General features: G+C 34.6%; 1 protein-coding gene across 1 annotated transcript in view; it reads left to right on the top strand.

Annotated features, from left to right (window-relative positions):
• cindr (CIN85 and CD2AP related) overlaps positions 1–14,367 on the top strand; it is a 69,774-nt gene that overhangs the window by 43,023 nt on the left and 12,384 nt on the right. The window contains exons 5-8 of the mRNA XM_089632584.1: positions 3,031–3,148; positions 7,682–7,876; positions 9,861–9,974; positions 12,622–12,834. Of these exons, the coding sequence (XP_089488710.1) occupies positions 3,031–3,148; positions 7,682–7,876; positions 9,861–9,974; positions 12,622–12,834 (640 nt within the window). The remainder of the gene's footprint in view (positions 1–3,030; positions 3,149–7,681; positions 7,877–9,860; positions 9,975–12,621; positions 12,835–14,367) is intronic.

Here is a 14,367-nt window from a genome sequence, read left to right as displayed (position 1 = left end):
ATAACCTCATTATGATATATTTAATTAATCTAATCAAATTCTAGCTTCTGCGACCATCAGTTTATCTTAAAAACTCTGTTTCAAAATCTAGATTATTTATATTATCTTATTCCGATAACGTTTTAAAATCAAATTCACATGTCTGATAATTCCAAGTGCGATTATAATTATGTATTTGTAAAGTTGTATAAATCCATTCATGTGAAAAATACTATTTGTGCCTTAATAAAAATAATAATAATATTTGGATGATTTTTATAGTGCCGTTTTGTGCAAAATCACCTCAAGGGTGAATACATAATACATTTCTACAATTATCTATCTTATTACTAAGTATAGACTAGTCAAACTACAGGGTTTTCCAATAAGAGGTGTTATTTTGATATTCAATCGTAAAAGATCAATGGTTTCGTTGCTTGTGTGACACGTAGCGCCGTCTTGTTGAAAGGAAAAGTTGTCCAGATCAATACCATCCAATTCCGGCCATAAAAAATCATTAATCATCTCTCGATAGCGATCCATTCACCGTAACTGTTGCTCCAGTCTCATTTTCGAAAAAGTAAGGTCCAACGACTCCGCCGGACCATAAACCGCACCAAAGAGGTGCGAGAGGATAGAGAGGCTTTTCAATAATAACTCTTGGGTTTTCCGAGCCCCAGATGTGACAATTTTGCTTGTTGACGAAGTCACCGAGGTGGAAATGGGCCTCATCACTCAAGATGATTTGCATTTGATTCACTCAAGTGAATTTTAATAATTTCAATGCGTTGTTGAAGCGTGTATCGTTCCATTTTTATTAATGGCTTAGTTTCTACTTGTCAAATGTCAAAAAATGACAGCTTCAAAAGTAACATCTACCGAAATAGCGGGCTATTCAAAATAACACCTCTTATTGGAAAACCCTGTACATATTATCAATTTATGGCTAACACATTCCTAGTAAATTAAGATTTGGTCAACATTGACTAATTATCATGTTACAAAAACTTGATGTGAGCATACTTTATTCTAAAATTCCTCTTTGGTGCACAATAGCTCTTGATAGAAATGACACTGCAAGTGACAAATTGTCGCATTGACCTAGCTTTGTGATGAAATATCAATAAATTGTGTTCAAAAATACTATTTGTAAACATGACATATCATTGTAACTGTTCATAATAAAACATTGTATTATTAATAATGTATTCCCCATCTGATGAGCTGATCACTGTTAGTGACATCATTACTATACGGCCACACTCCTCTAATGAAATCATTGATTACCATAATGCTTCGACACACAGAGTTTAGATGATGCGTAGTGAGGATGATGTTCTAAGTAAAAAGTGCTAATTTCATTTATTATAATTTGTCAAATTGAGTTTATCTTTTAGTGTTATCGTCAGTGACTGGACAGCTGAATGCAGTTTCATTCAGGGTGATTATTGGTGAAAAGATTATACAGTTGTGTTGGTTTTGTAGGCATAATAAATTTTAAGTTAACATTAAATATTTTCATTTGAACACTGTTTATCTGGTAGACGACAAGTGGGTTTAGTGGAAGCGTTTATTTCCTGTTTGTTACACAATTTTATTTTCTGTGGTACTCTGCTAAATTCAGTGAAACTCTCTTGTAAGGCTCTTCAATGGATTAGAAAAAACCTCTTTCGAAGGGCCGTCGTGTGTAGGGCGTAGTGTGATGGTCTGGGATATTGGTTTTCTATCTCCACATCAATATATAGTAGATATAGTACATGCTAAACAGATATAAATATTACCGCAGCAGCGATCACTTCCATCTTCAAATATAATATTCCAATTTGGGAGACGGGTATGGGGACCGCCGCCTCGGAAACCACTTATTAAATAACTGACATCTCTGCCATAGGTCACCCCAAGTGGTTTTCTACGTTTGGTGACTTAGCAGGGGATCCCGGATTCATGGTGTGAGGTTTGTCGGCTTGGCGGTGAATGCGTCTGCCCACCAACTGCATGGCAGGCCGGATCGGGAAAGACTGGTTGAGGGATATCTTTTGACCTCTCCAGCGAGGCTCTCTCGAAACATCACTTTGAGCCGCAGTGGGAAAGAGATCATTCGTCTGTCACTCTTGAACACACTGAACCCTACCCACCCCTCATACCTTTTTCCTTCCCAGAACTTCCTCTCTTTCCTTTGAGGGGAAATATTTTCTTCGGGACCTCCTGTACGGAGCTAATGTATGAAAAAAATGACGAAAGTAGAACTGAACGTCGTCATCGTATAGATGCATTGCAACCATCGCTGAACCATCTCACCAACCATCTGATGGGCCGTCATGTAGAGAAACCAGTACGTGGGATAAATTAGGCCATTTCAAAGGGGAATTTCCAAGGGGCCGAAAAAAAACTTCTTATGCCTAAAATCTTCTTAGGTGGGAACCTTTTAATGTCGGTTTCACTGTATAATATTTATTTTTTCTGCTGGCAACTGTAAAACTAAATCACTTCCTTCACATGATTTCACATCAGTGTTCGATTTGCTCTGTGATTAGTGACACCTTTTATCTTATCTGTGAAAGAACTCACTGATATCCCTTTAGGTATAGATTACCATTAACAACTTTCCAAAAAAGTGCTTACTCCTCTCTGCAACTCCTACACCGTGTATGTGGCTTGTACCAACTATGTGAGATTTGCAAGTTGTAATCCAAATCACCTTGTTTTGCGAATAGCTTTGTTTCGCCCGCCAGGAAATCTTCACCAGTTTGTGAGATAATTAATTATATACATATTATCTGTCTTTATTAACCCATTATCTTTTGTTTTTTTATAATGCTCTTATCTAAGTGCAATCTATCAATATGCATAAGAGGCAATTTTTTTCTTCCTGTGCTGGAGATAAGAAACAGATATCTTTGTAATCCGAGGTATCTATTTAAAAAAATGTGTGATGGAGGTATTCATTATTAGTTTGTTATTAAAACATGAACAATATTGTTGATTTCTTCAATCGTTTGAAGTCTTCAACTTTTTCGTTTGTTCACAACCTCTGTAACTCTTCCTCATCAGGTCTGTCCTCCGGAGAATCCACTGCTAAGAAACCGGGGCGTCCTGCCAAGAACGTGGGAACATACAAAAGTCAGCCAACTTCGATGAACAGGAAGGATTCAACGTCTTCAAAATCAAGGTAAATACGCAGCTTTATTTATCTTTAATGTTGTTTATATTTGTGTGTTCTCAAAATGATTCTGATCTTCTTTGTCTTAACTAACACACTGTTTTAATGTTATTATCGTTAACACACTGTTCTCGTCATTGAAATACAGCATCAACATTTTATTTTGTGCAGAATAAATCTTGTGTATTACGGTCATCGTGATTAATTTTTGGGTTACTATGCCTTATTGCGCTTCCTCCTTCTTTAGCCAACGTTTCGAACAGGGTTACATTGTCCATCATCAAGGGCAGAATGTGGTGAAGTGTGTAATGATAAGCCCTTTCTACTTCAAACTTTTCCTTCTCCTCTTTCTACGATAATTTTTCTTTAAAGTCCCATGGGTAGCTTTTCCATAAGGCTTTGCATATGTGTTCGCAGGGATGGAAAATTCCTCCCCTGCCGTCTCTACAAGCCTTTGCTCCTCTCTTTATTACACACCCCTTCAAGTGTGTACATCCTAGTTTGTCCACGTGACGTACGACCTTGAACGTACTCATTTCACGTGACGGTTCAGTATAAAAAGGCTTCACCGAACGTTGTGTTGGTTTTTTTGTTTCTCGGTTTAGAAACCTAGTTATCTATGTATGTGTGGTATCCCTTGGTTCTTTTGAGATAGAGTGAGTTGAATCCATTACCGCTGTGTTTTAAAACTTTTTGCATTTAATTTAAAGAGGCTGCCTACCTCTCGAAAGGTACCTGTTGAGAAAAGTTGTTCGGTTGGTAGTTTTATTTCGGAGATTACCATCTCCCTCTTTCGACTTTAGATTTGTTTTTGTGCATCCCAATTCGTAACTTAGAAAGTCAAACAATAGATAAAAAGTATTAAATTAGAAAGTCAAATAACAGAAGAAAAGTTTTCATTTTGTTCCGTCTGGTTGCATCCGATCGCTTTCAATTCGGGACGGCATACGCTAGCAAAACTTCCCCTTTGACTGACTGTACACCGCGCCTCTCGGCCTATATATGAAAAGGTCATTGGCCTGTCTCTCACTCACAGCTGATTGACAATCCGTCTAGGGTATTCCTTTTAATGATAACATTATTTGGGCGGCAGGTGTCGTAAACTTAGTTGTATCCGTCTTTTAAAGGGGGTCCTCTGGAATTTAATAAATAATATAAAAAAACTCACCCAGTTAGTCACCTCTCATTCTCAGCGTGAAGCTTACCTGGTTACACTATATAGCTAAATCACTTTAATTTTCGACCTCCTCCCTACGCTTATAAAAGGGTAATTAAATATTCCTGTAAATAAAATTGTACCTCCCTAATCTGTTAGGATTCGAACCCACAGTTAATAATCTATTTGATTCTCTGGTTTTCGGTCTCCGTGGATAGAATGCCATCTCGCCAAATCAATAACTTAGCCCGATTAAACACTTCCTGCCTTTATATGTTCACTCTGTTTTAAAAACGCAATCATTATTTTTATCATTTCCATGTTTTTAAGACAAGTCACTTAGTTTGAACTACATATTTACGAAATCACGTTTAATCTAACACACTTTCACTTCACACAAACACCGGATCAATAATCTTTCTCTTTAATTCAATATTCCACAATATTCTCTAATACCATTTGAATCCAATAATTAACTGTAATTTCACATATCACTTCTGACTTGTATTGATTTCTTGGAGCTGTCAACGTATCTAAGTTCAAGACTCGACTGCCTGTACCTGCGCCCTGTCCCGTGTGAATGTGTTTACTCCAGGCCTGTCTGTCAATAAATCTCCCGTCGTTGTCTAAACAAAAATTTTTTTTGAGCACGTTCGTTTCGTTTATTTTATGTGAGTGTCCAAAACATCACAGGTGTGTGTTTATATATGTAGAAGTGATACCGTGCTGCGCGCGTTAATCCTCTTGGGCCGGTATTTCAGTGTAATAATTAGTGAAATTAATGTGGTTTTCGGCGTTTAGTTTTGGTGTAATGTCAAGTGCCTACCGTATACCAAGAACATTAAGTTTAGCCCCGTCTTTGTGTATTATGCTTTTGTGAAAAGCTTTAAAATACTGTGTACAAAATTAAACTCACATTAATTTTTCACAAAAAATATTCCACTCGTAGTAAATAGTAGCATAGAAAAATATGTAGTTATTATGTACATTTTTAGATTTTTTTTTTTTTTTCACCCTTAAACAGGCGATTTAGTGTCACCTGTAATTGGATGCCATTTAAAGTGTATTATGCCACAATATCTCCTTATATGGTCATAATATACACACCAATTGTGTCTTGTATGTCAAGATTGTTTGATAATTGAATATTTTTGTCTCTCGACTGTAGAATGTAGCCTTGATCTTGATTGGATGCTCTTATCTTAATCGTTTGAAAAATTAAGTGAAATATCTTGTAACCAGCTAACTGTATACATTATCTTTTGTTATCCACAACAATAATAAGGCCATCATTCAACTTAATTTTGAAGATAATGATATAATTTACCTAAGCTATTACATTTTTTTAAATTTCATATTTTGACTGCTGTGTATACTTTTAACTACTACCTCATTGTAAGGAAGCCCAGAGGAAAATAGGCCTACATCATATTTGGGGATGCTGTGTGGAAGTAATTGATTTTATATAAGAAAAACATTTTTGTGGTGCATCTATCACCTCATATTTTCAGTTAAGACGATACAATACCCTAAAATAAAGTCGGAATCTTAACGACGTATGTGGGACCTCTGATCAAATTTGCCCTAGCAAATTCTCTAAAATAAAGTATCTAAACGACGTGAGTGAAGAAGGTGTGAATTTGCCCTTGCAGGCTTGGAAAATTGAAATTTTAATTAATTCTGATAAACGTATTACTATAATCTCAGATGTTTCCAATTGAATCTCTCGGGGAAATTACTAATTCATTGTCAAGAAAAATAAAAACTGGTGCTTGCCGCTAATTTTTATGTGAAATATTGTAATGGTTAGGTACTGTTTTTATTAATCATAAATATAAATAACGTTCATCCGTGGGTATCAGTCTAAATTAAAAAGTGATTTTATTTACGAATTTTTCGGAATTAATTAAAGTGTTTTCCTCAAGCAACCCTCTAGACTTCTAGAGTCTTGTGTCGGTTTAAAAAAAAAAATATTTAACAATCCCTCATAAATAAATTTTACGGAACTAAAGCGGAATAATTTTTTTTTAAATTGAAGTAATATTTTCTGTTATATCCTTTATATACCAGGGAGGAAGTAGTCATTGATAAGTTCAGCTCCGATTTATGATATATATTTATCACCGAACACTTTATGCAATGTATTAACTTAATGAATGACACATACCTGATCTGTCACTGGTAATCCCAGAATCGCAATGGCCGTTTATTAAAACTTTTGCTCACACATTCTTATTATGAATGTAGAGAAATTTGATTTAAGTTTCCGAAAACAAGCGTCGTTTACGGTTGCTTCGTTCCTTTCCCATAATTAGCGGCATGGCTCGGTCACTTTACAGTGCCTCTTTAATCGCTAATTATTTGACAATGTTTTATCTCTAAATGTTCAGTTCTACAAAATAATCACAATTACATACAATCTCATTTTATCCCCTTGTCCTATTCGGTTTGAGAACCCATCTCTTCAACACAGGCCTCCAAGGGGTCTAGCACTGTCAAATTGATAACTTAACAATGTCGAATCGATGGGATTAACTGATAACGATTTTAAAACTGAGCATGGTTGCGCTCGCCAGGCTTGTCAATAAATAGCCAATCCGATATTTACAATTAAATAAATAAGAAATCGCTTTACGATGGCAACACTGATGTGTATTGTCTAATGCTACCTATACACAAGCTATCCGAACCGCCGAACTGAACCTCAACTAATGGGAAAGGAACGAAGCAACCGCAAATGGCGCGAAACGCCACTTCGTTCCTTTCCCGTAATGTATACATACCATAAGAATCGACATTCCTAAACATTAAACGGCTACATTCAAATATGGATAAATTGATGATGTTGACTTGAAATACACTCACTTTAATGTACATTGGCAGGTCTCATGTACTTTTTGACACTAAAAAGGGAGTTAATTTGTCAATGAGGTCTTTTGGAATAATCTGAACAACTTTCTGAATTCCGTTTCTCTAAGTTCTTCCTTTCGTTAGTCCGCCTCCGTTCAATAATAAGCCAATAATTTTGCAACGAATGACATTATTCAAAAAGTTGGGTAGATTGTATACAGTAAAAGCCAAAATGGCGCGCTTAATTAATCGACTTTTCTCTACCGGCTGTCGAATATTTTATTTGAATTGCTCACCGTACTGCCACATACTGCCTAATAACCATAGATGACAAATTTTGTCAATATTGTATTGATATATGGTTTTAACATTTGACCGTTCGAGGGCCACAGGCATCCTCGTCCTGCGCTACTTCAGTGATCTCTGTCCGTTGCAAGTTCATATTCTCAAGCCCAGCCTCTGAAGATGCTTTCCCCAACTTATCACTGGACATCTACATACGATCAATTAATGAAATCTGTGTTAATATTTTGTAGTATTGGCAGTGCACCCGAGAACATAGCCTCCGCTTCGGTGAGGAAATCCCTGGAAGTGACAGACTACACAGTCGCCGACACATCCAGCCCCAAAGCCAAGAAGCTGGAGAAGGCGGAGACGGGTGCCGATGGTAAAGCCAGCAAGCCAAGAAAGTCCCTAGAGGCTGACGCCAACCTGGATACCAAATCTAGAAAGTGAGTTGTCATTACATTGTGTCGCCCTCTCTTCCACAAGGTATCTCCAACCGTATTAATACATAATTTATTCCAGAATAGCATCACATTCTATTGCATAAAAACCTCTTGCATGTAAAAAATTTTGTTGTGTGTCAAAAATACTAATATGAAATGAGAGATTAGGTTCTATTGAATGGCAATCACTCAAAATAAAACTCATTATCATTTATTCCTTCACATAATGTTGGTTGTGCGACGGAGTGGAAAAGATTTATTATAAACTAATAAGAATGGATATTGTCATTTGTTGAAATTTGCTTGTTGAACTTGTTATTTCAAAATCGAGTAATAAGATAACTGACTGCATAATTGACAGTCCTGCCATCGTTGCCACTGTTAAATTCCATGTGCCGACTAGGAACACACGACAAAATGTAACATTATTCTGCAATACACACACAACCAACTATCAGACACACTCACTAACTAATAGGATGCATGATCTGGGAACAAGTTTGGGGATATTATTGATATATTTATTGACTCCATTTATAGAACTAAGCGTAATCTATACCAGCACTTTGTTGAATCCTACAAACTATAGTAGCGTTGGTAATGTAATTTTAGTGATTTTTCTTATATGTAGTATTGTTCTAGTTTCTATATTATTTTATGTTACTGAAACATGTGTTACTAATATTGTTTCATATTCACTTTATCAGTTACTGTTATTTCATGCTTTAAAAATTTTGTGTATAATTTACGATAGCTCACTAGGTATTCTGTTATTAAAATCCTTGTAAAAGCCCGGCTGGGTGTAAAACCAAATAAAATAATTATGGTGGTATTTGTTTTCAAATTTCATCTTCATGTTTTGTATTTCGTGAGAAATCGAACTATCGCAACGGAAAAGAAAAAATCGAAAATTGAGGAAAAGGTTCAAGTTTGAATCATATTTACGGCCGTTGTTCCCAATCCTACTGATCAACTGTTGAGCCGAAATTTTGGCTCAACACGGCTCAAACTCACAACTATGCTCTTTCCAACGGAAAGGTGATGACTGAGCGATCAACCAATTTAAGGAAGCCAAACTACTGGATTAAGATTGCCTCAGTAAATGACTAGTTATAAAAAGTGTCGACAGAGTGAAAAATATTCGCTAAGCCAAGACACGATGGCATTAAAGTCAGGCTAACACTTTATTTTTAACATATTACATATGTTTGTTTAAAAAAATATTTAAAGTTATTCTATCGTTTCTTTTTTATATATGGCTCTGTTTTGTGGTTATTTAAGTTCTTATTTAAATTCTTCTGTATCTATTTTAAATATTGTGATTTCTCGCTATTTGTATGCTTTAGTAATATATTATGTTAAACTGACCTGCTGACAAACTGCTTTGGCAGTTTAGCGGGTATAAATAATAAAAAATAAAAAATAAATTAAAAAATATCGGTTTATGTATTATAGTATTTAAAATATATATATATGCATTAATAATAATAAATTGATACATTAATTAATTTGTCAATATTAATTTAACTATTATTATTGAAAGTTTTTACTTTGATGTCATTTTATTGTTTATGAAAGTGGGCGGGGGCACTGAAGGTAATCAACGGTAAAGATATTTGGAAACAGGCGAATCGAACCTTACTAAACAAAATACTTGGCTGATCGGAGCCTAAGATTGATCGTTCGAAAAGTTTGGGAACAACGGCCGTTAGTCATTATTATTAATTATATCCCTCAAGATCAATTTTAATAGGTGTTCTGTTGAAAGTGATTGCATACTGATGTCATGGACCAACCTTAATTTAAACCTATGAATCATTTTTAATTTCATTCGATACTTATATTTACTAGAGGGTACTGCTGATTCTATACAGTCTCTAAGCTATTTAGTAAAATTTACCATTTCCATCCCTTTTCTTCAAAATATCGAGTTGATGCTTTATTTTGATGTGAAAAAGATTAATATTTTTTTATTTTGACATTACAGATCTCTGGAAGTTGATGGGGGAGCTAAACCTCCGGTACCGAGTAAAAAGGCTGGTTCTCCTGTGGCAGCCATTTTCAGTGGATTCAAACAAAGAGTCATGGCTGTAGAGCACAGGTAAGGATCTTATTTTATCCCCAAAATATTTAGACTTACAAAATTTATTCAACTTTTAAAGGTTACACACACCAATATTATATTCAATCATTCATAAAGATAATATTAACCAGTCAAATGTTCTTCATCCACACAGCGCTCTCATAAACATCTATGCGTGAATATTTTTAATGGAATTTCAACCTTTATGCTTTGAAAACTGGGTAAAGGTTACGAATTCCGCTTCACGGTAAATATGGAATGTTTACTTTGAATTAATACTTGAATTTAGTTATATTATTACTAAAAGTTACTATAAATGTTGGGGAACCTTTAATAACGCCTGCTCGCGTCCCTTTTAGAGTTATATCCCAGTTTTCAAGCAGTTTGTGGGCTACGCTAGGTTTGTATAGACTGGTTTGTGATTTAACCACTCGGAACATTAGAACGTCAAAAGACGTAAATATGATAATAGCGGTCAAGACATTAGTACGTCTTTTCACGTAAACGCTCGAGATTTTACAAAAATCGATTTATTTCCATCACTAGTATACGGATTGCCATGATTTAAAAAACAGAGTATCGATAATGAATAACGCTACGCGTCTGCATTCAAGAATATCTATGGAATGTAGAGGTGCATTATCTGAGTCGATTGAATCTGTCATCTTGTTCGTTCATAATTTATTAAAAATATTTTAGTTTGGACGGTTAATATTTTGAGGTGACTAATAGTTTTTAATTATATTTCTTCAATATATAAAGTGTTATTTCTTTATGATACTCAGAAAAAAGTACATTTTTCACAGCTTTGAAATAATGGTCAGCGATTTTTACATATTTTTGACGTTTTCAGAAAATGTATATTTAGAAACGCAAATATTTACGTATAACAAAACAAAACGATAGTGAATTTCATAATCTTTCCAAAACATTTTTTAGAATGAGGCTACGTTTCCCAAAACGTGAGTTATGAAGCTTTTAACAAAACTCGTGAATAACACAAAAATTTTCGCGTTTTGACAGTTCGCAAAGGAACACAAAGTAAATAAAAGTCCTTTTCTGAGAGGTTAATTCTAATACGATATTATGAATATAATCCAACTCTTGATATGAACATAGTCGCCGTCGGCTGTGACTTTAACGGCGCCGCATACTAATTGACATATCGCGTAAGTGACTTAATAAACGAAATTAAAATTAAAAGTGCGTATTTTTCCATCTCCCCCGACATAATAAATCATGTTTTGAATTAATAAAGCTAAATCCATTTATTTGAAAGTGAAATATTGCGTATTAAGAGTGAAGCGGAATAAGAGAAAAATAATGAAAACTGTATAGATGACAAAATCAGAATCACTTACGCTAATAACACTTGCATTCTACTTTTTTATTTCATGAATGTAGCCTCTCTTGATTGTTTAGAAAACGTTTTTTATCTGTGCATATCAAAATTTGGTTTTCATTCTACTGAATTCCAAAAATGAAAATATTTGAATTTTCAAAGGAATATCTAGGTCATTCTTTTTTTTAAACTTGACTATTTTTTCATGAATGGTAGGTATTCAGGTTTATGTAGAAATAATAAAATCAGTTCTTTTATTGACAGTTTTGTCTTTTTTTTTTTTTTTAGATAAAGTTAGCTATTCTAGAAAAACATCTTACGATATAAATATGAAAATTTATGAATAATCAGATATGTTATCGCAAATTTTTTTTTTACTTTTTATGTAATAATGTTTCCACATTAGTTTTGTGCAGTTCTGCAAATTCTCAGTCGACAGTCGAGGGTATTTTGAGGATTTTCCACTCTGATATTGAAGTTAATACATATATCTTAACGTAATTAGAAAAATACAATAGTAAATATAATGGTAACGGTCTTAATTGGGGATCGTATAAAATAGTGGAAAAAATTCTTGTCTCGGTAGCTCAGTTAGAGTGTTAGAGTAAGACAGGGGTACTGCGTTCGTTCCCCAGTTTATTAGTCCCAGTTTATTATTCCCCAGTTTACCTTTTTATTTTCTGTTTCATCTTTTTTTTAGATTTACTAATATTATCTTCTTCTTCAGTGTTACACATTAATGTCGAATTGAGCACTGTAAAGTATGCATACATTTGCAAACCGAAAGGTGAGCCAAGCCATGAATTACGGGAAAGGAACGAAGCAACTGCAAGCAGCGTTTTGCGCCATTTGCGTTTGCTTCGTACCTTTCCCTTAGTTGAGGTTCAGCTCGGTAGTTCGGCTCGCATATGTATACGGATCATAATAATTACAGTTAGTAGATGTCAGCGAATCAGTTATAGAAAAAAAAAATTAAATTATGCAATCGTCCAACCGCACAGGCACTTATGGCACCCACAAGTACTGAAATGTTTTGAGTCAGAATGTAATAAGGGAGAAGTGGAAAGATTGAAAGTACCTGGTTATTTAGATCTGCAGGTTACTTAGGGGCTTTTTTTTCAGCCATATTCTAATGATATTGATAATGTAACACTGTCATCAAAACACCAATGAATGCTATTTTGTTTTCTTTACATTTGTATGGCACCTGTTAAATGATGATCTAGGTCTGTTTTAGCTTTTGAACAAATTTTAATGTGGCTGTTGTGCTTATCATCTGATTTTTATAATTTTAACTAATTACATTGTTTTGACCCATTTCAGATTGTCCGGTCAAACCCAGTCGACAGCAGTGGATGTGTCGGACGGCGTGTCCAGCAGCCGTCCATCCGGAGAGCCGGTCCTGCGCAGTGTCTCCCCCGCACCACCCACCTCCCTCCCCCCGCACACCCCACCGCCCACCATTAACCACCCCACTGCCGACACCTTTGACCAGATCGAGAGGAGCTCCATGCTCAATGATCCAAGAGCCCTAAGGTAATTATACTACATACATCTACATATTTATCACATTAAACAACACAAAAGGGAACCCGCTTTAAAAGGAAATGTGTGTATACCCAAAATTCCCGTGAAATTGATAAAAAAAATTCAAATAGTGAACTTCTTTCTTACAGATAATCAATTTCATTAATTACAAGCTGCAGTCAATTACAATCACTTACAGATAATCAATTTCATTAATTACAAGCTGCAGTCAATTACAATCACTTACAGATAATCAATTTAATTGATTACAAGCTGAAGTCAATTATAATCACTTACAGATAATCAATTTCATTAATTACAAGCTGCAGTCAATTACAATCACTTACAGATAATCAATTTCATTAATTACAAGCTGCAGTCAATTACATCACTTACAGATAATCAATTTCATTAATTACAAGCTGAAGTCAATTATAATCACTTACAGATAATCAATTTCATTAATTACAAGCTGCAGTCAATTACAATCACTTACAGATAATCAATTTCATTAATTACAAGCTGAAGTCAATTATAATCACTTACAGATAATCAATTTCATTAATTACAAGCCGCAGTCAATTATAATCACTTACAGATAATCAATTTCATTAATTACAAGCTGCAGTCAATTACAATCACTTACAGATAATCAATTTCATTAATTACAAGCTGCAGTCAATTATAATCACTTACAGATAATCAATTTCATTAATTACAAGCTGCAGTCAATTACAATCACTTACAGATAATCAATTTCATTAATTACAAGCTGAAGTCAATTATAATCACTTACAGATAATCAATTTCATTAATTACAAGCTGCAGTCAATTATAATCACTTACAGATAATCAATTTCATTAATTACAAGCTGCAGTCAATTACAATCACTTACAGATAATCAATTTCATTAATTACAAACTGAAGTCAATTATAATCACTTACAGATAATCAATTTCATTAATTACAAGCTGCAGTCAATTACAATCACTTACAGATAATCAATTTCATTAATTACAAGCTGCAGTCAATTACAATCAGTTACAGATAATCAATTTCTTCTTTCATACAGATAATCAATTTCATTTGTGGCGTGCCGTCCATAAAAGCAGAAAATTGTACCTACCACATTTGTGCAATGCACTGCACACCACTGTTCTATAGGGCCCTGGAGTTGAATAGTCTTATGTTAATTTACTACATTATTTTTCTTGCACTGTAGACAACACTGTTAATACTATTCGTTTTTTTATAACCTACTTTTCCATTTTACGTTAAGGTTTATGGCACACAAAGTTCATGCTGCCTCATCGGATACCGTCATACTTTGATATTTTACAATGTCGATTCTGATTTTAACAACGGCCATGTAAATTGCCGCCAATCTGCATTCCAATAATGCTGTGGTGTCTTTTGAAGATCTCCTCTAAATTCATCAAAACAGTACACTACTTTTGCTAAAACTTTTTTTAAACCTTGTAACTTGTGGGTTACTACCCAATCGTCACACAACACTACACGTTGCGTGGCCCAGCATCCTT

This window comes from Hesperophylax consimilis, chromosome 6, assembly GCF_061612785.1.
Source record: "Hesperophylax consimilis isolate HC1 chromosome 6, BYU_Hcon_1.0, whole genome shotgun sequence".
NCBI lineage: Eukaryota > Metazoa > Arthropoda > Insecta > Trichoptera > Limnephilidae > Hesperophylax > Hesperophylax consimilis.
This window is presented reverse-complemented; position numbering and strand designations above follow the sequence as displayed.